Genomic DNA, 26,154 nt, shown 5'->3' on the forward strand with positions numbered 1-26,154 from the left:
TACTGTCAAATCACTAGTGGAGAAAAGATCCAGGTCATGGAGTATATGCCAACCTAGAAGGTACATCTGAGCAACACCATGGTGGAAACAGCTTCTACCTTGTCTCCATCAGCTTCTTACAGTGAGGTAAGTGAAAAACCTTAAATACTTCTCTAAAACCATGGCTTGTTTGGTATTGAAGACAAAGCCTTTTACTAAAGGCTTATACTACTACTACCAGTAATTTAGTGATTCTGTCTACTTATTGACAAAAGTATAAATAACATGTTCCAGGCTGGATTTTAAGGCCAAATGCTTGTTTCCTCCACCCACCCCCCCCCGCCTTTCTTCATGCAATAAATAGCATAGTAAAGAGCACAAGTACAGTGCAAATACAAAGAATATACCTATTTCTGACACATTCGATATTGTTTGCCCACATCTTGTACAAACCAAATGGGTCTGCTTACAAACTTCCCTCTTTACACATAGCTCTGCCACACATGGTATTCTCTTCCCTGGCTAGCTGTCCCTGCCCTCCCACTCCTCACAGCCTCCTCCAAATAAGAGGCATCCATGGGGATCAGGAGATGGGGAAGGGGAAGAAGGAACAGGCAGTTACAAAGGCAGCAGCAGGTAAAGCTCAGCAATGCTCTGCAGAGTGATGTCCTCCCACTACTGCCAATACCACAGTTCTGCCACTACACCTCTGAAAAGATCAATTTCTAGGAAAGTGTAGCAGGAAAAAATTGACTCAGTCCCTTTCTTTTTTAGTGTGACTTGCTAAAAAAACCTAGGCTAATGTGGTTTAACACCATCTGTCTGTTTTTCCCTTCTTCTCTAGATAATTTTGTCAAATTTGAAAAACGAATCCAGAGTTTTCAAACATAAGAAAGCTCCTACCAATTTTCTGTGAAAATAGATGGCTGTGGACAAGAGAAAGATCACGTAAGTGCCCTCTTCTCCTGTCTCCTTCAGGGAAAAGTCTGTAGTGCAAGTTCCTATGTTATGACAAAAGCCTATTACCACACATGCCCCAGCTACGATGAAAGCTCTGAGCAGAGCGCAGGCAGCCATGAAACACAAACATTTAGGAAACCAGGCCTTGCTGTTTCTGGCACTGGGGGAACTCCTGGATCAGACACTGTCTGACAGCTCCTGCGTGTTTTAAGATGCATCATTTAATATAAATAATAACAGAAACATCAGAAAACATAGAAGATTTAAAGGAAGCTCTTTCAGCTGAAGAGATGCCACTAGATCAAACTTCTACTTTTGGCTGCCAGTTACAGGAATAAAGTTGTCAGCAGCACATCAGCTGTCGAGATCAGAGCTCTGTGGTGAGAATGCAGACACGATGCCAGAGGCTGTTCTCAGTTTCATCACTGTGCTTACACCAGAGATGGAGGGACCCACCTCCTCCAGTGGCAAATGGCACCACCAGTGGCAACTACCCAGGTATTTTTATTCATAAACTTCAGCAAGCATAAAAGTTAGGATGGATCAAGGGAAATAATTTTCCAAAGAACGAAGATGTTTTAGACAGATCAGTAATAGAGTGGCTCCCAGCAATATTCAGAGGTATCTCCATCTGGTTGTGACAGAACATCATGCAGCAGAACAAACAGGCAGAAACAACAAATGGCAGGACAGGATTCCTGTAAGGAGATCTGGTTTCTGCTTTTCTCCTGAAAATGGCAGAATAACATCACAGATTTACCTTGAGTTTATGCTTATGTAAAAGAGAGCTGAATTTATCTGTGCATTATCTGGCTGAGTGGTCTTGTCTTCACTAGTTAATATCTGGCAATTATGTGTGGATATGACAGTTGTAAGCTTAACGCAAGTAGGCGGTAGTGACTGAGGTTTAACAGTAGGCTTTTCTTCTCTGCTTGACCTGATGACACATGCAAAAAGCTAAAAACTGCCAGGTCCACATTAGGAGTTGAATGAATTATGTGGGTGGAATCTGAATATGTTGCTTTGAAGAGCTATGGGTTGAGAGAAGCAGTAAAAACACCATAGAAGCATGCAGAATAGCCAGTGAAGAACATTACAAACACAAAAGATATACTTGTTGTAAGGCCTGGAGAAAAAGCAGAGTGAGCTTTTAGGTAGAGCACTAACTGAAGAAAGGTTTAGAATACTGAGAAAGGAGAACGTTTCCCTTTCTGTTGTGTGGAGGAACAGGAGACATTATATTGATTCTTTGAAAAATATATAGCATCAAAAATACATTAATTGATCTTCACTTTGCCCTCCTAAAGGAAATGCTCAAAGCTCAGATTACTGATCAAAATGGGTGATACTACATTCATGCAGTATAAAATTTTATTTAAAACCTTTGGGTGCTACTAGTAAATCCATGTTCCGGAGATAACATACTGCTGAAGATAAGGCAATGTGCAGACTAGGGTGAAAAGGGCAGACCTGCAGCAGCCTAGATATAGATCAGTTTAAGCTGCTATAAAATTCACTCTTGGCCTTGGGAGTGCCAAACTGTGGTATAGAGTGGTGCAGAACCATTTCTAAATGACAAGCCTGGGTTGAACTTCTGTCTATGGGCAAGTGCTCACAAGAGAGCTCCAGCCTCCTGTAATGGCTTTTACACATAATCAGGCATAAAGAAGAGCCTGAGGCACACAGCTCTGAGGCCTGTACTGTCTCTTCTGGCTCAGGAGGTGTAAGCAGGCCAAGTGAGGTGGAGAACATGGAGCCAGCCACGTAGCCATGGCTATAGCAATGCAGCTGCCATCCCTCCTGGTTTGGAGGTGCTCTGGCCAAGTCTGAGATCCACTGTGTTCCCCAAAATATTTACTATCTACACTAAAATATATATATTTATCTATCTAATTAGAAGAAGCAGTCCAGGAAAAAGTCCTTTTCTGCAGGTAGAAGGCTCAAGGCCTTTGGAAGGAGATGGCAACACACTCTGCATATGCAATTACAGAATGTCATTAGTGCAAAGTGAGGTCAGGCCCTTACTCGGGCATTAGCACTACCATTGACCCACAAAAAAGTCTCAGCTTAGTAGAGAGGTATTTTCACCCTAGGACGGAGGCTGTCCTGGAGCTACAGACTAAAATCTAAGCGAAGAATTCACTCAGAATGATGAGCACTCTTCTGTGAAGTTTTCTAAAGAGCTGAAAGTCTTCCTCTCTTCCCCTCTGCGGTATCAGTGCTCAGCAGGTAAGACAAGCTCCTCCGTAGTGCAGTGGAAATAACCATGGAGTGGTTTTGGTTACTGTAGTACTAAGAACAAGCAGATATAGGTGCCAGAGTAGATATGCTCTAGCATGGCTGCTGAATGGAGCTTTACTGCAGAAACAGTAAGTCAGGTTTGGTTTTGCAGTGCAGCTGCTCATAGCTGGGCTTGGCTAACCCTGGTTCTCAGATGTAGGTGTCATTAACCACATTAATTAAGAACATGGCCTTAGCAACCAAGAAAACTGCTTCTCACTGCTGAGAAACTTGAGTTTCAGTTGAGATTTCTGCCATGGGAAGTTGCCTGCCTGCAGTTTTTGACAGCGGTGTTTGAAATGATGAGAGCTGAGGTGCAGAATTTAAAATAAATCAAATTTTGGCGTAATCTAACCTTCTACCATTGATCCCCCTTTCCAATATGAAAGCAAGAAGTCTCCTTTCACGTGTTAAAGGAAAGAACAAAATAAGATGTTGTGCATGTTCTGTATTAAAGCTCCTTTCATTCTCTGAGGAGCAATGCAGAACTATCCCAGCCTGAGGCAGTTCAGTCCTGTTTGAAGGAACAGCAGTTAAAATCACAGCTTGGTCCCAAACTGGCTGTTAAAAATTGTCTCTAACAGCTCTGCTTCCTGTCACTGCTGCTGCCTCTCCTAGGAAACATTTTGGCTGTGCATGGCTCAGTGGGCAGTTGCTTCTCCACCTCTGTGAGGTTTTCCAGAAACCCAGAGGTCCCAGGCGCTGTGCACAACACAGACTATTTCTGCCAGCTCTTGGTCCTGCCTTCACTTTCTCTAGCCCTGGAAGTCATTGTTGAATTCACTCTTGAAGAGATGAATAGGGAGGTCTTTTTAAATTTTTGTTTCAAATATGTCATACATACCATTTTTTCGAAGTTGACTAGATTGTCAGTGAATGTCTTGTTTCCCTCATGAGTAAACGTCATGTCTGTATAGAAATAAAAGCCACATAAAAGCCCATTACTGAATCATGGCCATACAAAACAGTAGAACATTTCATCTATCCCTTACAAAAATCAAAGCAGCTATAAAAGTAAAACATTTAGGTTTTAATTTGCAGCATTTCTGAGACTAGTAAAATTGAGGTATGATATTCAGATGTACTAAAGCAGTTTTTCTTGTCTCTGTGTCATGCTTTTTATAACGGAAAAAGATCATACCTCACACTGAGATTGATTTTTGCTTTTTCTTGCTGCTACTTTTATTCTTCAAATATTTGACAAATAGCTTTCAAGTTAATAATTCTGGTAACATCCAAGCTTACCTTTTATAAGTAGTGGCATGAAAGGAATTATTGGAGGGTCCAATTTAGCTACAGTTAGTCTGTAGGCCCTATGGTTTCTTGATGGATCCTTATGAAAAAAAGAGAAATCAAATAATTACTAATATATATTATTATATGTATTGAGACACTGTATGCATTCATTTAGATGTCATGGCATTTATTAAAATCATTATTTTCTCCCGTGGCTTTAAAAGTGCATCTGCAAACTAAGACACCTTTTATCATTCTCCCATACAGCTTACATGATGAGAATGCAGCCGCTAAAAACAAACATTTTTCATGCCAAATAGCAAGGTACGATATGATTACAAAAAAATTGTTCATAAAAGGAACCACACATTTTTCCTCCCTCCTTGCAGCTGCAGATCCAGTTTTGCATATGTTGTAACACTAAAATGTATTGCCCGGAAAAATCCAGGTTGGAAAATATAATTTCCCCATACATACTATTGGAAAACGTGATAAAGCTTTTCTGAGTTCCCAGATTAACTTTGAGTGGTACATAAGTTCTCTCAGAGTAGGTTCCTAAGAGTATAATTTATTAGTCATACATACTTGTTTTAGCAGCTCTAAAATGGGATCATAAACTTCTTAAAGTCAAACAAGGACATATAAAATGTTCTGAATCAAGGAATTCAAATCAGTTACTCAGAAACTGAATTAGCTCAGATTGCGCATAGAATAAGGGATCTATTGCTATTCACCATTAAGCTTTCAAACTCTGCATAGATCTTCTTGAACTTGCTTGGAAGTTTCTGTTAATAAAAACAAAAATAGCAAACCTTAATTAAATCCAATTTGTGTTGTAATTTTACTGTAAATGCTAGCTCCTTCTACAACGCCCTAAGTCAGGAAAGTGCTCTTTTTGCCAGATATTTCTAACAATGTGCTAATCTAAAATACAACATGTCTCCTAGCAACCAGATTATAAATAGAGACGGGACCAGCCATGAAACCTGGATCCTGATTTAAACCCCAACTTGAATGTACTCCTTTGGGATGTTTAGATTCAGATTTTTGTTTGGCTCACATCGCAATCACAGAATTCAGAATGTAAGTGAAAGTTCAAGTCAATGGCTTCAGGACATTTCTGATTATAGCCAATCTGAAAATATAATTTACACACAGCTTGCGTAGGGGTAGCTCAGCTTAATTATTCATACCTATGATGAACTGCCCTTGCAACATTCAAATCCATGCCTGGGCATTTCCAGGAGGTTTTTTTGTTCATGGTGATATATCACCAACTATTGCTCAAATTATTGACATGCCCAGCAGCCAAGGGCCTCTACTGCTTTCTGGGGTATAAATTAATGAATAGTTTTTCAGAATACCTACACAAATAAATTATGGTCAGTTGATCATGCAGTGATTGGGATGACATGGGCTTTACTAAATATTTTCTTTCATATGTTATGTTATACATATTAAAAAATTTTACTATAAAGACTATAAGATATGTTATAAATTAGTTTCAGAGATCACAGTAATGTTTTATGCACACTCAGAATATGTCAGCTTTCTAGTTTTAATAAGAAATTTCTCTGTATTTGCTGATTAAATCAGACTACTACTGGGAGCGTGTAACATTAAAAATTAATAGAGACTTTATAGTGCAGAAATGATTTTTTGCAATACTTTCTACATTTGGAGTGTGTACCCTAGCAAGATATTTACACTGTGCCACAGCAAGGGCCTAATTTTTAATGATGTGTGTGAACAACTGTGTGCCTAGTTTGCATATGCATGCAGATTAGGTATTTGTGAAATAAGTGGTATAATTGGACATTTGCACCTGCAAATATCCAATTTGTGCATGCAACTAATGTAAATGCATGATAATATAGCAAAAATCAGGTCTTGATATGGGTTTTTTTTAAGTATGTTCTGTATATATATATCTGGCTAAAAATCAAGCTGCAGCGATTCTCTTTATAAACCGACTGCCCTACAGACCAGAGTGGGATAACATTTCCCTGACCTCAAGTTCATATCCCACACCTACAAATGATCTGTGCCCCTCCAGCTCAGACCCTGTGCCCATTTCAGATTGCTGTATGTAGTATATACATTCAATTCCCTCTTCTCTCTTCATACTACTCCTGTACTGTCTCAGCTCTCCCAACTATTCCTCTCAGTAGCCACAAACGAAGGGTCATTATTTTGAGAAACTGATGTGCAAATCTTTGCCTTTAGCACCGATTGTATATACCACTTGCAACACGTACTTTTGAAAATTGGACTGGTGTCTTCTCAGATGCGTTAGTCTGATCTCCTACTTCAGAGCACTTTTTTAAACGTGTTCAAATTTTGGTCTCAGTTGCATCAATGACCTCAGTCGTGCTAACTATTTTGAATTTCTAATGAACAAAATACATGCACATTCAAATCTGCACTGCTTTTGACAACCAGTTCTTAGTGGTTACATGTGCTTATTAGCTCACCCTGCTGGACATTGCACCCTTTTTATATACTAACATACAAAAGAGCAAAGCCACAGAAAAAGGTGGAAGCTCAGAACGAAGACCAAACTGATAGTAACCAGGAGAATGCATGTCAGAGAGAAAACCAGAACAGGTTAGGACAAACCCACATTTTAATAGGGCAACAGAGTCCATATGGAGATCAGAAAATAATATGTATAAACAGAGGATGGATTTTAGAGAAGTATCTATGGAGTGATCTCACTAAATGATCAGTAAAGCCAGAGGATGGGCTGACGTAAGAGATTAACTGGCAAACTCCCTCATCCTGTTGGGCAGTTTAGCTCATCAATAGAAGCTGCTGTTGTTACTCTTGTTAACTGCTTCTGAGTATTCAACACATCTATGGGTATACTGCCTTACTAATAAAAATTGTCAGGCTTAGCTGAAGGCTTCTGCTCAGGAGCTGAATTAGTAGATCTAATTTTATCAATAATAAAGGCTCAAGTCATGTTTTTGCTAACTAAAAACACAAGTCCCTGTCAAACTTCTTGGAATTGGATTTTAGCTGAGACTTACCTCCCATGTTAACGAGAGACGGCTCACAGCAACATTACTCAGTCCCATAATAATAGCGAAAAAGGAATTCAGATTTTTGTATTCTTTACAGCTGAAACACAAAGGGCCAGGTTTTAAGTTGTATGTATCAGTCAGGGCAGAAGTACACATGACAACCTGAAGAGAGCTGAACCCAGGCATCTAGCATAGATGTGACTGAATCTGGGCAGCCCTGGCCAGCATACCTGTGGCACACCACTTCACCAATGTGTAATTCACCACACTCTGGAGGCTCCTTTCCCCTCCCTCCTAAAATGACCTCCTACTTCCACTTCACTGGGTGCCAGCTTCTGCAAGGACATTAAAAGAGTCTTTGAAGTTCCTCCCCACCCAGAAACACAGTCCTGAAACTGGGCTCAATTCAGTCCTAGGGAATACCAGAAGCAGTGGAAGCAACTGGTTTACACCCTCATTTGCTGCAGAACTTGCTGACAGCTTCTGAACAGCTACTGAATGCTGGAAGCTGTCCCTAGACAATCTTCATCGCAGTTTACAGGGCCACTGAGTTTTTTTAAAGGGAAAAGACCAGCTGTCTAGAGATGCCTGTGTGCCAGTGACCTCTCTCGCTGTATGTTTTCTAACTAGTACTTGTAGATTCTGGAACTCTTTAGGATGTTTCAAGCAAAGAACTGCCATTTGTTACCAGCATCATTAAAGAGGTCCTGGGCACTAGGAGCTCTAGGTCACGCTTCATCCCTAATGCAAAGGAGAACTTTTGTTACCAATCAGGAAAAACTGGAACATGCAACTGAGTGTTATGGAAGATCCAATACACCATATGCGGGAGTAGACACAATCTGACAGGAACAGCCCACACAACTGCTCAGCTGGGACTGCATCAGGTGGCTCATTGACTCAATGGGAAGGGAAGAGAGAGAACAAAGCCTGTATCTCATAAATCTGTCTCACGAGGTTCCTGCAAATAATTTGCTATTTTTCAGAACTGATTTGCCAACATCTGGTTTCAGCACCTCAGTCTCTGCTTCTTTTGCTGTTTACCAAGAAAACTTTCACAAGATTCAAGCTATGATTCTCAGGGTTTTTTTATTCATCGCTGAAGCTCTTAGCTCCTCCGAGGTATCCTCAGCTCCAGATGAAATTAGTGCAGTCATCACATCCTACTGTCCGACTCCATAATTGCCACATCACCCTACTGTTATTCTGTTCTTTCTGTCCCTCCATTTCACCAGACTTGATGTATTCAGTGGGTGAGTCCTTTAGATCTGGGCCTCACTTTTGTCTGCACTGTGTGAACACTGAGCATGTGAAAAAACGATCTCTCCCATCTGATGGTCTGTCTGTTGGAGACTGCTGCCCCCTCAGATCTTTTGGCAGAGCTGCTCATACAAATTCTCCCACATCAGATTAGGGACAGTGAGCAAGGCTAGCGAAGATAAGCTGAAATGCTAAAGCCACCCCAACTTATTCTGAGTAGAGCAGGTCAGGGAGTGCCTCATTAGTGGATCTGAGGGGAGATAAGGATGAAAAGCAGCCAGGATAGGCTGTCAGTGATAACCTCTTCCCCAGGCACAACTAAATCCAGAAAGGGATATCTGTCCACAGACTGTGACATTGAGAATAAATTGCGGCACGGTAAAAATAATTAGTGCCACACAGCAGTAGTGCTCAAACATAGTAGGCAGCTGCAAATGTACCTGCAATATGTAAGCTGAATCTCTCTTTCATTTTAAAAAGGAAAAGTTTTGCCAAATACCCTCTTAAGCAACGTAATTTGACAAAGTCCCTGTTAAAATCCGTCTAGATGTATGACGTTCTACACCAAATATTCTGTAAATTCTACAGGCTCTACACTAAATAGCTCAGTTCCAGATAGAGGACCACTGTAAGGTAGTACAAACAGTGCTGCATGACTCCACTGCATATATGCTGCCTGTAAAATGTCAGGAAGTGGATCCTCCAAAGCACCACAGTGAGCTCAGAGCAGAGGCTCCTCTGCCTCCCAGTACGGACTGTATTGGAAAAATCTTCCTGTTAGTATGAATTGTGAACACACACATATGCACACAGTCTTGTCTCTAACACGAACACACATGTAGCTGAAATCTCTCGGTACTTACACGAGCATATTCATCTTGCCATTTTCTCTGTAAACACACACCCTTCAAAAATTTCTTACAGACTCCTTGGGCTTATAACATATGCATGCGTGTGGAAAGAATGATTTTCAAAAACTGAACGAAAGTGTCTGAGTATAGTGATACACAAGAAGGCTTCTAAATAGCCTGTGAGTATATCTGCAAAGAGGAAATATACACAAACTGGGTTTGTGGATATCTGTAAGAGTATGTGCAAGTACATCCTAGAAGGCCTTTCTAATAGAATTAATATGGGAAGAACTCACTGTAGGAAATATAGTTCACTTCTCCCCTTTCTTTGAAAGCTTAATCCTACAATGGCTGGAGAAAAGAGATGAACCTGGTAACCTCTACGTCCTTTCCCAGCAGATGCAAAGGCAACAACGGCTCCTGGAACTGAAAGCACATGTGCATAGCTCTTGGAGCCAGGACTTGGCCTTGCGCTTGCCCGCACAGACAGGGACCACACATCACAGGGTGCGTGCGGTGGCAGACACAAAATGATGTGCCTTCTGCAATGGCATCTGAGCCCCAAGTCACAGAACTGAAACAGGGTTCTCAGTAACAGTTATCTTTGAAAATCAGTACGTGCGAGGCATCTCGTTACCGCCAGTCATGCCTAAGATTAATAATGCAGCACTGAGCTGTTCTCCCTGAACACTTTTCTAATGAGTCTAGTACTTCTAGGTAGGGTAAAGTTCTCATTAGGTCTCAAGGATCTTCACAAGCAAAACTTCCTCAAAGATATTGCTTCAAGGCCTGGGCCCGCATCTTTTGATCCAATTCCTTGGCTTTTTCTCCCCTCTAACTTCGGTGCACTTTGTGTTTGTTTTACCGCATGCTGTAGCACCTGTTACCATGGCAGCACTGCACAGACGGCAGCAGCTTGGCAAAACTTTCCAGCACCTTTCCAGCAGCTGCAATTAAACCTGCCTGCTTGGTTTGTACGGAAGAAAATCTTGTGCTTCGGATTTCTCTACTTTTAAGAGACAAAGAGGACTCAGCAGAGCAGACTGCTTTTAGCTATTTATTTTTAGCATTGTAGTGATACCAGAAACATGGAAGTAAACAGGAGGTTGTCAAGCTGTTGTAAATAGCATAGGATTAAACCCATGACACTGAGGAACCCACGGGCTAGGGTGGTTTATTAAGGAGATATTTAACTGTAATCTTTAGGATACTTGATTTCAAGTGTTTATGGAAATTACTATTGTATGTTAATTTACCACATTTCAACATTTTCCCATTTCATGCCTCTGAGTTTAGAAAAGACCCCAACGTGTCTGTGTGTGGGTGCCACTGCCCTCTCCTGGACACAGCCCGCCAGACCGGCGGCTTGCTTTCCAGTTTTGCTCTGTGGAATGAGATAATGGAATATGCGGTATGTATATTTTTAGAAACTAAAGAGGTAAATTCTGTCCTCTGTTCTGAATATAAACCTGATCCTGCATGCCTACCACTAGATTTTGAAAATCTTCAGCTTCGATCAACTGTAATCCGACCAGAGGGCCCAAAGCAGTTCCCAGAAGGAAGTCGGTACTTGCAGAGCAGGGCCCTTCCCGCGGGAGGGAGGCACACTGATGCAGAGCTTCGATGTGACCAGTGATTTCAGCTATGTGGAATTATTAATTGGGAGGAGGGCGGCATCAAAGCTGTAATAGCAATCTCTTCCTTCACACAACTACATTTAATGATGAAAAAAAGTTAAAACTCATGGTTTAACTGCAAGTAATAACTTCTTTGTTTGGTAAGACTGTCTAAAAGCCTCTAGTCACAATGCCCAAAGTCGTAGACACTTAAACAGGCAGGTCGTCACTGCACACCTCAGCAAACTGTTTGTTCAGATGGTGATGACTGTAATAAATACACCACGAACTGGAAAGGAAGGAAGAAGGTAATAGTGATAAAAAACTGTAGCTATGCAGGGCAGGGGCACGCCCCTGCTCCCTCTGAAGTCAGTCACACCCTTGCCCTTGACTTCAGTGATAAGGAGTCAAGGCCGACATCTTTGGCATGAAGGCTCCAAAGAGTTTAAGTTTTAATATGAATGAAAGAATAGAAGACAGCAAGAATTGACCGCTATCCAACGTCAGACCCAGCAGTTAGTAACAAAAAAGGACATTCATATTGTTGCATTTTTAAACAAAAGTATTAGAAAAATATACCAAGCAGACTGAAGGTAACATGAGCCTCAGCATCTCCATACGACATCTCTTTGCTCTCCCCTTTCGGTTTTCCCACTCGGGGCAATTCTGAGAACGGTTTTCCTGAACAGCACCAGAAATACTTCTGTTCTCAAGAAAATTAAGGCTCGGTTTTGTTAATATTTACTAATTCACATACTAATATTTGCTAATGCATGTAAGGGTAAATGAAGGATTCTCCTAATGAACTGAAATATATTTACTCACAAATTTTATGTGAAAACATGGCCCTAAGAGATCACGGATCAAGGAGCAATGGAGAGTAGGACAGGAAAGAATAATATGTATTAACAAGTGTCCTTGCGTGGTGCTTACTTGCTGGCTGGGGTTAAACCACGACAACAAGGTTCTATACAGCCCTATAAAGAAATGGACAGAATTACCAAATAGAGAACATTTTAACCTCTACTGTGTGTGGCTGTCTGAAAATAAAAAATAACAACAAATTGACTATACTGAACCTCATTTCCAGCTCACAGATGACTGTATACTTACTGGGCTGCTATCTTAATATACTTCTTTAACAGCTGCACACGCTTGCTGAGTTGAGAGCAAAGACAAATCTCAGTGACCACCCAGAACTGAATTTCATTAAATCTTCTTAAAAACAAGTCCAGATTTGCTGTGGTCTTTTTAAAATTGTGCCTTCCAAAAGTGTGATAGATCAATTCCAGCTAGGAAAAAGAAAACAGTTTGAGATTTTTTTTAGAAATCTCATCTTTTGGACAGAGGAAAGAGGCTAAGAATGACCAGGTAAGTATCTAGCCTGAAACTTGCTCTGCAGTTTATGTTTATTGCTGTACAGATGACAAGGATTCAGGTTGCAAATCCAGTAGACAATAGCTGAGGCATACTAAAAGCATAACTACAGACTATGTATAAATAGCTTAATACCTTAAAACATACAAAAGTAATTCAATAAGCAGCACACGTTCAGGAGATGTTTAACTTTATTTTTGCATTTTGCCTATAAAATTAAGAATGCCTCATACTTTCAAAACTTGTAGGTGGCTTTATTGTAGTATTTTTGAAAATCAAGCTTAGAGAAAGTTTTGCAAATAATGCACAAACCTACAATGTACAACTAAACATTTTCTAACAGATTCTAATCTGCTGAATAGATAGATCCTCATACCTCATGCACACAGTTGAAGAGCTCCCAGTCATAAATTGTCATCTGATGTGCTAAGTCTTTAGAGCTCATCAGTTCGAACGTTCCCACTGTACCAGCAGATGGTCCTTCTTGTTCTGGTAATGGTGCCTACAAATGGAAAAATGGTATAAAAATATTTTAGAAATACTAAATTGCATGATTGGTGCTTTTCTTCCGTAATGTTTCCGATTATTTTTTTCAGTGTGACCACTTTCCTAAGCATGTTTCTAATAGTAAAACTGAAATTTGCTTTTAACCACAGGCTGGCATTAGGAAATGAGAAGCCCTGTGCAAAATCAGTATCCACTATGCACAGGATAGTCAAGAAAATTCTGAAAGCTCTTCAGAGGCACTGTAAGGAAATAAAACAGACTGTTCTCAGTGTGTTATTTTTAGCATTGTTCTAAAATGCGAAGCCAGAAATAAATACTTCAATACATGTTGTGCTAAAACTAAAGCATGTCTGTTTGTTTAGGAGCATAGGTCTTTCCACAAAGCTTTTGTTATCAGTTTCCTTTTTCACATACACAAATAACTAGGCCACAAAGCACAAGCCAAATACTTTTGCAAAGCATTCTAATGATGAGAATTATTACATCTGCCATACTTCAGAAATCTGCAGTGACTGCAAGATCTGATCATTTATAAAATAAGCCTCACTTTCTCTTTGACAGTACAGGGATGCATTATTTGTGATTGCAAAACTCCTGGCTATGCTAATTAAAATTATATTCACACAGTCTTATGAGAAAGAATCCTTTAAATCATTCAAGTATAAAACATTTTTGAAAGACACTTCCATACCATGCAATAAATGAGATGTGATCTACAGTTTTGCACACAAGTAAATCTTATATTAAAGAGAGATTTAAACATGGCTTGAGATCAAGTCAGATTTGAAGTAGTCTGTTGTATATATTAGGGTCAAAGTGTTTGAACCAGCGCTGCTAAAATACTAACGAACAACCCTCTTGCAAATTCAAATGCCTTACATCGGTAAAGCTTCCTGTGAACCCGCGTTTTAATTGCTTTGTTTCCAGGAGAGGGCAGTAGAGCTCACTTATAAGTTTCTTTCCCAGTTTCTCATAGGCTCTTTGTTAGATAATTACAGAGCAGGGAATTGTCAACAGGCTCCTTTCTGAGTACAAACTCAATAGAGTCTGCAAGATTAACAGACCATATTTACATACTGCAAAAATGAGCTTACTAAATGAATCCCCTTTTATATAAGAATATTATATTAGCAATAGAAAAAGGACTGACTGGATTAGTACATCAAATCACTTTCTCAATAACACACAGTATGTAGGAGCTTTATTTCTGTATGAGTTCTTGCTTTGTACTCTAGGGAAAACTTGTCTTTCAGATATCATCATAATACAAACTAATTAAAAATTATTAAACTAAACCACAGGCATTACCACCTTAAAAGCTCCATCTACAATTTAAAAAAATAGCGTATATAAGCAAAGTATTATCATAAAAAAATCAGGACAGCCATCAATCTTATAACAGCCTGCAGATTCCTCTGAATTGGGATTTGCACAAACACAAAATTTCTTTAGTTTAAGACAGAGTATGAATTAAAAGTACGGCAGTTTTGTGTAGAAGATCCTCATTTGTGGAAATCTGTGGAAGGAGAATTGCCCATAGACAGAAAGAGGGCTTTTTTCCCCTATTTGGAGACAAACACAACATAGCTGTTACCATAACAAACACATATTTTCCAAGGCTAGGAAAGAAGCACTTAGATGTAAACTCACTGCCTATTTGAAAATTCATCTAACCCAGAACAATTTTCACATGGGAATTGCCAAGTATAATGTGAATAAATGTACATGCACAGGCAGCAGCCAGAAATTGGAACATGAAAGGATTAAACTGGGAGGGAGGTAAGGTTGTAACATTATTCAATTTGTTTATACCTCTTTGAAAAAATGCAGCTGATAAGGGGATGTATTCTGTTATGCAGTGCTGAGAACCTTTTTAAAGGTGCTGAGCGTTCCTCCCTAATTCCTGCTGAAGTCAGTCCAGTTGATGAAAACTAGCACATGGCAGCCCTGTATCTTAGAGCTCCCTGCAATATTTCGAGTACTTGATCCATGGTAAATAGCACAGGGGAAAAGGCACAGAAAGTCATGACAATTTGCTGCCAAAGGTATGTCTACACAGACAATGCAGAGCCATATAAAAGTACCCAGCATAGTTGTACTGATGCAACACCCCTGCTTTAGAGTAGCATGCCCCATGAGGGTATCTACTTGGCAGGATTAATTAACCTTAAGGGAACACCAGAATTTAATAAACTGAACAAGAGGTATCTCTGCATGGAACTACAGTATGCTGGATGTGCATTCCCTGGTTACTAAATTGAAAGCAGCAGCAAAGCATAGATTTTACCATATCTATAAAAGAAATCAGGCATACATACTAAGTGGCTTGTTAAAAGCATACAGGAGGCTGAAACAAGGCTAGGAGTAATAGAGTTCATGCTGACATGACTTGGCAATGACATTTGTTTTTAATGAAATAAAAGGAACAAAAAGTACAGTCAAATCAAACTCTATAAAAGCAGACCCCATGGAGATTGTTAAAATTACTGTATAAACTGTAAGTACTTATGAACAATTCTACTTAAGAAAAAACAGACTTTCCACCAGGAATATTTTATGTGATTCTACTTAGAATCATCTGAGATTTTGACACAGTATTTTGTGGGGCTGAGAAATAAAAGATTTTAAGGAATTTACTGTTGGAATCAAGTCTCCAGAATGCTTTAATTGGTAACATCTATCTTCAAGAATATATTCCTGTGGCCTTGAGGAGATCATTCTGTAATCAGGAATTACTGCATGTCTTAGCGACAATATTCAGCTCTTCCTACATGCTCAGTGTGACACAGAGAATACTGGGATCAAGTGCTGTCATGTGGATCAGATGGATTTCTGCTGTAGTTTAGGAAATCATAACATTACCTTGTTTTAATTTCAGGGCTCATCTCATAGCACTGTGACAGGCCCTTTGTTGTGAATGTTTCCACTAGTTTTTACCTAAAGCATTGAGAATGCAAAAAGGGCCAAGTGTTCAAATAAACTGAAGAACTGAACTTTCTGAGAACTGCATACATACATACATACATACCAATGAATCGAACTGATCACGTGGGCAAGCAAACAGCCGTCCATTAACACTGAGAGTTGTAAACACTGAAACATCATGAGGTTTGAGCACAACCTTTTCTGTAAACATGAAACAAAATATTGTTTGTTATATATATGTAGAATTTACAGCAGGACTGATCCAACAGCTGCACAGATCACCCTTCTGGAAACAAATTTTGCACAGTAAACCAATGTCCAGGATACAAAATAGATGACAAGGTCCTCTTTATTGAAGAAATGTGACAACAAGCTCAGCCTCAACCAGTCTCCCACAGAACTGGCATATAAAACTAGAATCGCAGCCCCAAAGTGTACAGACAGGTCAAGAAGCCTGTGCTGCCATCTCTAGAAACTACCTGCAAAAATTCAGCCATAATTAGGGACTCCATTAATTCTTTTCTGAGCTGTAAGCATTTGGAGAGCAGTTCTTAATAGAAATTACCTGGGAAGACAGCAACTGCATAAGGAGGTGATGAAATGCAACTGTATTCAAATCTCATTACAGCAGTTCTAAAAGAGCATCACATCACAGGTAAAGAAAAGATAATGAAGTAACTTACAAAACAGTCTCTTCCAGCATGTGCTGGCTGTCAGCAAATCCGACAATAAAAAATTGCTGCAACTGCAAAACGTAGAGCTGCCTGGTGTCAGTTCTCAGGAAGTAAGCTGTTTTTGGCAGGCATCACTGTTTGCAAAAATGCCTTCCAACACAGCTCTCATTAGCTCTGTGTGTGTCCACACAGTGATACTCAACCAGAGCACTTCAGCAACGCCAGTTCTCCAGCAGAATTCACCTTGCAGTTACTCTCTCATTTCCACAGCCTATAGTGGGGGGCTGACTCCTGACCCTTTGCAAACACTAGGTCAGTGGGCTTGGCACTAAGTTGCTCAGTAGTGGTTTGCATGGACAGAGCAGCCAGAATGGTAGTGACCACTACTGGAATGTCTGCACTGCAGTGTTTTCTGCTGTTGCTGATTCATATGTCTAGCCTGACATTATCCATGCTTACCTCCTATTTCTGTTGTTAAAAAAACGCTTACAAGTCCTACAGTGAAGGAAACTTGGGGTAGTTCTGCTCTGTAACATGCAGATACACAAGCTTCTCCACTTTTGCCGTCTCCCATGTGAGCTCCAGTCTGTGCCTGCAGTAGGGAAAGGACTTGCCTCTAAGACAGAACCTGTGTACCAGCCAAACATGCACACGGATATAAAAGCCTTGACTGAATTAGTCTTTCAATCCCTCCTGACATTCTGCTTCACTGTAAGTGAGAAGTGTTTAAGATGATGCAAATACAGTACCTCCTCCTGAACTCATCTTTACTATGATGAGGCCTTCTCCAGAACCCAGCTTATCTGCTACAGCGCTGATCACTTCCTTCACAGAGGAAGACACTGGCACCCGGATAGTGGTATAGGTTTGGTCTATGCAGTACACCTTAAACAGAACTAAAGAAAAAAAGATTGCGCTGTGTATGCCATGTGTAACAACCACAGAGACTTTACTGTACAAATTACTTTCGCTTCAGTAACAACTCCTCACAAATGAAACAAATAAAGCAACAATAAATCACAACAGTTTTGATAGCTCCCCATTCCTCAGATGTTCTACAATTTCTAGTATAGAAATCTCTTGATTTCCCAGAGCTTTTAGTAAACCATGAAGTACTAGTGTTTCAGTATTGCTACATTATTTAGGGATGCCAATTTAATCTGGCACTTTGTTATGTTCCAGACATTATAATATTTTAAATCAACACTTCTTTTCAAGAGTCAGGAAAACTGGCTGCAAACTCTCTTAATTACAGGAAAATAATTTTCATATTTACAAAATAGATTTGAAAATAGTTTTGGTTATAATCAGAACTTAAATCAAACTGTGTTGCAACCTGTTTTTTACAAGCAAGTATGTAATTGCTGAATCAAGAATGTTGTAGACGATGAAGAAAAATACCCTAACAACAAGAATACACTTGAGTGTACAGTACAAATTGGCTCACAGACTAATACATGAACTGAGGGCTCCGGCTGCCTAGAAATCAATATGATAGTACATTAGCCTGCAAAAAGCAAGGCAGCCCAAAGTGACATGAATTTAAGACAGAAGAAGTTAGCAAAATACTCCTTCAGCTCAGCTGTCAAGCAAGCCAAGCAGCCCCTGGGGTTATAGCTGTTCATGGATTTTCAATGTTCAGTGTGCTGCCTGCCCTACGAATGAGAAAGGTGCAGCCATACGAAAGGGGCAGTTACTGCCTGTCCACACAGACTCCAAGAAGTAGTTATTTCCCTGGCAGCAGCAACTGTTTTGCTCTTTGCAGACCTAGAAGAAACACTGATATGGACAACAGAAGCTGCATGCCTGGCAGGATGTCTGCTGTTCATATGCAGTTACTTCCAGCTTTTAAAATGGCTCTTCCGTTGATTTGATTTATGCCACCAACTTTCTCAGCTATATGACCTTGCATTTTGTTCCCTTATTTTTACTGTTGTTCATTAGCAAGAGCTATCCTTTAATATAAAACACCTTGAAGCAGAAGCTATTTTCTGTGATGAAGATGCACCAAAACAACCATTGAGAGATTGGCCCTAGCAGTTGCAAAGAAATCCTCAGAAATTTGAGTTTTAAGCGGCATGTATCTTTGTTTACAATGAACAGATCTCATCAGCAGAGCTCAGGATTTTGTTCACATCGCAGTGCTTTAACCTGCCTGAAGTAAGGACAATATGAAAAGCCAGTACAACTGAAAATTATATTCTGATATACTGCTGTAAATTTTACCTTAATCTCTTCAGAGAATCAAACAATAGCAATAGGGCAAACCAGCAGATTTTGTTTTCTAGGCTGTGTGCCACAGCGCAGAGATCCATGGCATGATTATCTGGTCGACTCCTATCTTGCAAAGGAACAGCTGTGCGTTAGCTCAAACTACGTAGGAGAGAGAGAGGCTCGAACATGACCTTCAGCACCCACTATTTATTGCACTGCCATTACCTGCATGGACACTGTCTGTACTCATTCTTACCTGGCTTGTTCATTCCCTATTTTAAAGGTTTTTACATCTTCCTCTGAGGAAGCACAGTGTTTGATAGCAAAAGTAACTAAGGGAAAAGACCAGGAGCACTTCAAATCAATGATGGAGAATGTTGGGCTAGCAAAAGCAAACAGAGTTTGCTTCAGGCCAGGCTTCAAAACTGTAGGTAGGTACTTTTGTTTATTTTTAGACCATTTTTTTGAGAGAGACAAATTTACTGCAAATCTCAGTGGCTCAAGAAAACTTTGCAGAGAAGGAACTTACCTTCGTCGCTGCCCCTGATAGGCTGGCGTTTCTGTGCTCTGTCATCACTTGTGTTGAACAGCTGCAGAAGAACTTTGTGCTGAAAATGAATCATCAGGATTCACATTAATGCAAAAAGAAACAAGAAACATGAACTACAATAGATCTCCTATCAATGGCAGGAAAAAGAGTAGCAATGCAAAATTTGACACTTAAAAGCTATTTCTCAATGTGTTGTTTTAATATAGCCATGATTACTAAAAGAAGATGCTTATGGATTTGCTGTGCTAAAGCTTTTACTTTAGAAAATGGACAAATAAGTTATCATCTTACCTTCTTTTGTGGTGCTTTAGGTTCTTCAGAACTATAAAAAGGTAAAGCATAGAATATATAATTAAATATTACCTGGAAGATTCTGTGTACAAAATCACCTATAGAACATGGACCACTTGTCAAACTACAATATCAACATATTCATGTTTAAATATATATGAAAAGACTAGATGATACCATAGTTAATCTATGACCAAGGCAGGGAAAATACTATACAAAGTCCATGTAAGCATCAAATAAGCATCCAGTTTAGTTTCAATGGTGTGTACATAATTTCTTATTCCTTCTGTCAACCTTTTAATGAGAGTTTGGTGTTTGCAAGAATAATGTGGAAAGAGAGGGCCATAGACATTCATCCAAACAAGCTTGTCTTGTTTGCAAACATTCAGTCTTGTATGACTGAGTGCCATTCATAGAATGGATTTTTAATAGATAAAAGCAATAAATTTTCTTCATCTATTTACTGAGAAAAAGGGCAGGGGGAGGAAAGAAGCAAAAACTGTGCTTACACTTGCTTTACAATTTTCTCTAGCTCTGGAAGTTGCTCCTTTAGTGCTGCAATCATTCTAGTATCATCTGATACAGATACATAAAATTCCTGTAAATGATACAGAATAGTCTTTAAATAACTACAGGGGTAAATGAGCAGTACTCAGGATAGAGGATTATGAAATGACATCTGATAGCTTAATGATTATAAAGAATGATAATCTGCGTAGAGGAACACATGCTGGGCCCAACCCTCTATTACTTCTACTTGTTTCTCTCCAGCTGATTTAAAGCAAGAGTTACACGTGCAGAAGGGAAGCCTGATGAGGCTCCTTAGCTCACTGTGTAACCACTGACTGCTTGTGCAAAAACTGCATTTTCAGATTATCAAGGATAAAGACTATAAAATTCACAAATAATCTGGCATGATAGGTTTTTTTACCCACTGCTGTTGTAGTCCTTAGTGGTTCATTTGCTACTGATTTGTTGACTCTCAGCTACTCCAGTCCACTACAATATTACCCTCTTTTAAAACCTACTCAGACCTCCTCCTGCCACACCTACATAAAACTGACCCACAGAAGGATCTATGCGCTTGCAACTAGTAATTGTTCTTTAACTTCTGGACTAAGGAAAGACATGATGTCTGTCTCCAAAGCTTCTCTATTATGAAAAGCCTTCCCATGTGGGCTTGCTATATGTCTGTCATATTTAAGGCCCCTCTCTGTTCCCCTCTGCTAACTCTTAGTTCAGTTTTAAGCTCTTTGGGGCAAGAACTTCCATTCAGCCAGTAACATATGGGATTGTGTTCCATAACTACAATACATAATAATAATGGCAATCACGATGACTTAACATGACATTGGTAGTGCACCTTATCTTAGAAATACAAGGATATGGCACCTACCACAAAGACCTTACAACCAATGTCTGAGGAATTAAATGATTTTAATCAACTGAAGACAAAGATGTTAAGTTCCAATAGCTGCAGTACAGCTTTCATTCAAATGGGAAGGATTTTTGGTTTTGTAGAGTGAGAACCCTCAAGCTCCTTCCTGGCACACCTCAGGCACACATAAACAGCCTCCCAGTTCAACCTGTAGAGCCTCTGAACTATTCACAAGAAAACACTAAAAAAAGCAAATTCATCTATTGCTATAAAGCAATCTACCCATGCAGTACTTTGAAAGGGGTCTGCAACTCCGGCAGATATTTTCAGAGGTCCAGAGGCTGACAATGGTTCAAGCACTGTTGTAGTATGTATACTGTCTGCAGCTAAAACCAAGAAAACAGAGTTATGAGTTTGCACTTTGAAATGACCTACTTCTCTTTAGTTCATAACAGAATTCTACAGACCGGGAACAGGCTTTCAGCTTATCTTGCTTGGTAGGTACTTTTCAGTACAATGATACAACAATTCCTTTATACCTCCAAAAAGGCCATTGCTGCTTCATCTTCTTGTAGTAAATCTCCATATAAAGCAGCCCACTGCAGAACCAGTCGAATGACTCGCCTTTTATTGTTGAGGGCATAATCCATTTTCTCCTGCTCTGTACCCTGGGAAGGCTGGGCATGATAGGTGCCACGGTGTCAAGGAAAATGCTCAGTGATTGAAAATATCAAAACCAGTACGAATTCACAAACAACTGACTTCCAACAAACCATTTTCAGGGTGTTCAAACATAACTTTCCAATATATACTTTTGATTTCTGACTGCCGCTAACAAAGACTTGCGAACCTTTCACGTTCATACTAAAAAGTAAAAAGACAGTGAATTCTCTAAAGAGCACAGGAATGATCACAATCCCACCACAGAGACGGTTGCTGTAGGGGAGCAGAACAGAAATGACACTTGGAACAATAGAGAAGAGGATTAACCGTGGAGACTGAAGAAGGATATTTCTCCTTGTTCTTCTTTGGAGACAGTTGAAAAAGAAAAATGTCACTTTGTGTTTAGTAACAATTCCAGTCTTCCATTTGTGAGGAAGACTACCGGAATGAACCACCAGTGTTATTCCTCTCATTTTTAGAAGTTGCTGTAACCCAAGGTGAACCTCAGTCCCATTATGGTAGGGGGACCTGGAAATTTACAGCCTAGACTGACTATAGAGACATGGGGTAAAATAATAAGTTCTGTAGTAGCCTCATTTTACATATGAGGAAATCAGAAGTTTCCACTCTATCAAATAAAGCGTATTTGGGACACAATACTTTGTGATAGTTATTTTGTGATAAACAATGAGAAAAAATGGGAAACATTTCATTGACATTTTTCTTGATGAAGTGTCAACATTACAAAAATATGCAAATAGCAAAAAGGCCAAAAGTAACATTTATTGAAAGGAAGAAACCAAGAAAAAAGTAAAGGCACAATGGGCAATACACTGAGATAATTTCAGCCTTCAACCTATGCGAAAATGAAGAACAATCCCCAGCAGAAACAGGATATGACAATTTGTGTGCCTACTTCTCACTGATCAGAGGTTAACAATATATATTTAAACTGTTTCCGAATAAACTGATGTTTGAATGTGAAGTAAGTGCAGAATGAGTACAGTTACATCTTCAACTTTTCTTCCCGGATACCAAAATTCTGATTCTGGATTGTCATGAATAACACTGTTTCCAATTATATAGCAGAGTTAAATATTAAAATACTGACACTTTCACTCACAGTGAAGGCCAGCATCCTTTCAAGGTGTACTTTCAGTTGCGCTAACAAAAGATTTTAAAATATTAATTAGAAAAATAAAAAATTAAAAATCAAAATTATTTAAGATATTTATTTTAAGCTTCTCATTTAGAAGCATTTCTCTGACAAATACTAATAAAATATAATGGGAAAAAGTATCTATTAACTCACACTTTCCAAATGATCCTCCTGCGCAAAACCGCTGCAGAGATTTGACATGCTACCAGGGTTACTGGGGTGCTCATTTGACTGACAAACTTTCAGAAATCTGCATTTTAACTTCACTCGGAAAGGTTTAAAATAACTAGAGAACTAAACATGTCAGTATGTGTATGGGAGTAAGTAAGTCAAAGGGTCATAAGAAGTAAATAATACATTGTAAGCTATGTGCTCTAATGTCTCAGGGAGCAAATTTAATATTCTACTGAGTCATTTTTCTCATGCCATTTTTACCTTTCAAACACTGTAATTATTTCATGTATTTTTACTTTTTTATTAACTGACTCACCACAGGCACTGGTAATTTTTCTGTATTTTTACTGCTCATTTATATTAATTGCTTTTTTATTAACATTATCACAGGGAAAGTCAATGAAGGGTTCTCCCATTTTTACGGGACCTACAGGATGCAGCTTCACTGCAGACTGCAATCAGAAGTAAAATATCATATATACTTGCAACAAGTGTCAGACAATTGTAAAATATTCATCAGCACTAACATGGTTAGAGTTCTATATATGTATTTCTAATTATGTCTAGCATATGCTAGGAAATGGAAGCAATTCTGAAGTCTGTTCTTCCCTGCGTGGGAACAGTTAACCGTATCAGGAGCTGCACAAAATCAGCACCCATTACTACAGCAGAATGCAAACTATTTTGCTGGCATGATGGTAAAGGAGGTTCACAAAATTCATACAGAAACATGCTAAAGGACTATCATCTACAGAGAGCAGAAGAGGAGTTTATACTTCTTAAGTATTTAGACAGTGGTCCTTTAAAGATGCACACCTGCACACATGCTCACACACTTGCACTGTCCCAAGTGCACTTTTGGAGGTGCTACTCTATTTCAAGTTTTCTTCTGGGCTTTGTCTTGCCTCCCTCTGACAAGCTGTAGCTCTGCGAATTTGTCCATTTCCATCTCTGTGAAGAAGAGAGGGAAACAGGGGCCTTGGTTCAACACACAGGACTGATGTCCTGATCCAGGACAGGGGAGCATGCCCTTTGCTTCGCTATAAAAAAGAAGTATGGGATTTTTTTTAATATTGCAGGATCCATATACCTTAATGACTAAAAAAGAGTGGTGTGCCAAGGGACAGCACAGTATAAGCACTGAATCCGCAGCAAGCAATAATGTTACTTAGCCAAAATGGTGCACTTGTCCATTCCTTTCAGGATTAAAGAACTTACAGATGACAAAACGCTGCTGTAAAAGAAGTGAAAACCCAAATAATTTATACCCTGTACTATGCCTGAAAACACTACAGTGGCCTAGCTCTACTCATAGTTGCATGCTGCCAGCTAAAATAGTATCCTAAGTGGGTGTAGGAAAATAGACTTGTATTGATTCAAAATTGGGAGCTGGAGCAAAAACAGTGTCTCTGGCTGAATCACCTTTCTTCTTTTTCTTTTTCTGTTTTGATTTCCTCACTGAGCATAACTAATCTCTCCTTAGTCTCACAGCACCGGCAAACATTTTTGTGGAGTGATTCTGCTCAAAAAAGATGAGCTTTGTTAGCAACCTTTCAACTCTAACAATAAATTTCAATGGTACAATCAACAGAGCACAGTTTGATTTTCCATATTCAGAATGGACCAAATAAACAATAATTCAGCTCTAGGAAAAGCTGACACTAAAGCAGTGGGATACCGGTTATGTCCAGCCCTCCTCCTCCTCTCTGAAAAGAATTAGCATGATGCCTGCCATGACCCACTTACAACCATGGTCTTAGCCTCCTCTCCAGAACAGATTTCATCACAAGTGAATACGTATACATAAGTGACACTATCACTTTGATCTTCAGAAAAGCTTTTCCCCTATAAACAATGAGGTATATTTTGCTTACGTGTCTCATTTTCCCAGTTATTGGATATCAGAGGTATACTATTATAACTGAGGATAGACAAGCCTGAGTCTCAAATGGACTGATTGAATAATATGAGCTAGATAAATCAGAAAAAAAACACCCCACCATAAAAAGTACTGCCCTTCTCTTCCTCTCTCAAAGCTGTCAGCAATAGCATTTCATAATACTTTTGATATCCAAAACTATGTGGTTTTGGAAAATGTGTTTGTTTCAGGTGTACGAACAATTTTCTGCAGACCAGTTTTATGGGTCCAAAGGTTTTGAAAACAATTACTGTCCTTGCTAGGAGTAACACAAATGGATTCTCAAGCTTGCCAGACAAGGACACGATGCTCTATTTTGTGGTTTCAGGGTGTTAGCTTTCCCAGATGTCACTCGCCCCGCTGAGCTTCAAGGAAAGCACACTTTCACACCAATCTGATTCTAAAAAAATAAATAGGGAATTGAAGTTATCATACCCCTGTCAGAATTCTATAAAACAGAAAACATTATGTTTATTTAATGCTCCCAGTCACTTGATAGCTTCAAGTCACTGTGCACAAGGAAAACTCTCAGTGCCCAACAGCTCCCCAAACTAAATGATCTGCCCGTAACTGACTGATGGACATTTCACAGACTCCTCTGAAACGTGCAGACAGTACGAGAATCACCTCCAGCTCTCAATGCTATCCACTGTAAGCTTTCATCTCCTAGGTATTCACATGCAATTGAAGTTTCTTGCAGTTTGTTAACATTTGCTATAGACTATTATTATAGATTATTATTATTTTTATTCATAACTATTATGACAGCACCTAGGAACTACGTACTCATTATTCTACTAGTTTAGGCACCCTTGTGCTTGAGGCAGTTTGCAGCTTGTAATCTGTAAAGTGGACCATTGAAATCACCAAAACATAATGATCTTAGTTAAAATCTAGATGCTGTAGTTCAGAAAAAAACAAGAAAGACAGAAAGGATACAGGAAGGATAATCCAAACTTTTATGTAATTTCACTTATCTGGTGGAGGGACAGTACATTTCTTTCTCTTGGAACAATAAACAGCACAGGAAAGATACAGTTTTCATGCTCCAGGACTGTATCTCATCATGGGTATACACTATCCATTTCAGAGTTGTTGAGCTATGGACAGCTGTTA

General features: G+C 39.4%; 1 protein-coding gene across 4 annotated transcripts in view; it reads right to left on the minus strand.

Moving 5' to 3' along the window:
- Positions 1 to 26,154, minus strand: part of RAPGEF4 (Rap guanine nucleotide exchange factor 4) — a 159,767-nt gene that overhangs the window by 6,251 nt on the left and 127,362 nt on the right. For 3 of the 4 annotated variants that reach the window (XM_050899624.1, XM_050899623.1, XM_050899622.1), the window contains 12 exons: positions 21,664 to 21,814; positions 20,256 to 20,344; positions 19,747 to 19,777; positions 19,435 to 19,513; positions 17,441 to 17,587; positions 16,121 to 16,218; positions 12,962 to 13,087; positions 12,322 to 12,500; positions 7,488 to 7,578; positions 5,190 to 5,240; positions 4,465 to 4,552; positions 4,064 to 4,128 (listed from right to left, as the gene is read on the minus strand). In XM_050899624.1, coding sequence (XP_050755581.1) covers positions 4,064 to 4,128; positions 4,465 to 4,552; positions 5,190 to 5,240; positions 7,488 to 7,578; positions 12,322 to 12,500; positions 12,962 to 13,087; positions 16,121 to 16,218; positions 17,441 to 17,587; positions 19,435 to 19,513; positions 19,747 to 19,777; positions 20,256 to 20,344; positions 21,664 to 21,814 — 1,195 coding nt within the window. The remainder of the gene's footprint in view (positions 1 to 4,063; positions 4,129 to 4,464; positions 4,553 to 5,189; positions 5,241 to 7,487; positions 7,579 to 12,321; positions 12,501 to 12,961; positions 13,088 to 16,120; positions 16,219 to 17,440; positions 17,588 to 19,434; positions 19,514 to 19,746; positions 19,778 to 20,255; positions 20,345 to 21,663; positions 21,815 to 26,154) is intronic. The other variant, XM_050899625.1, reaches the window with a different exon arrangement.

This window comes from Gymnogyps californianus, chromosome 7 (assembly GCF_018139145.2).
Source record: "Gymnogyps californianus isolate 813 chromosome 7, ASM1813914v2, whole genome shotgun sequence".
In the NCBI taxonomy this organism is placed as follows: domain Eukaryota; kingdom Metazoa; phylum Chordata; class Aves; order Accipitriformes; family Cathartidae; genus Gymnogyps; species Gymnogyps californianus.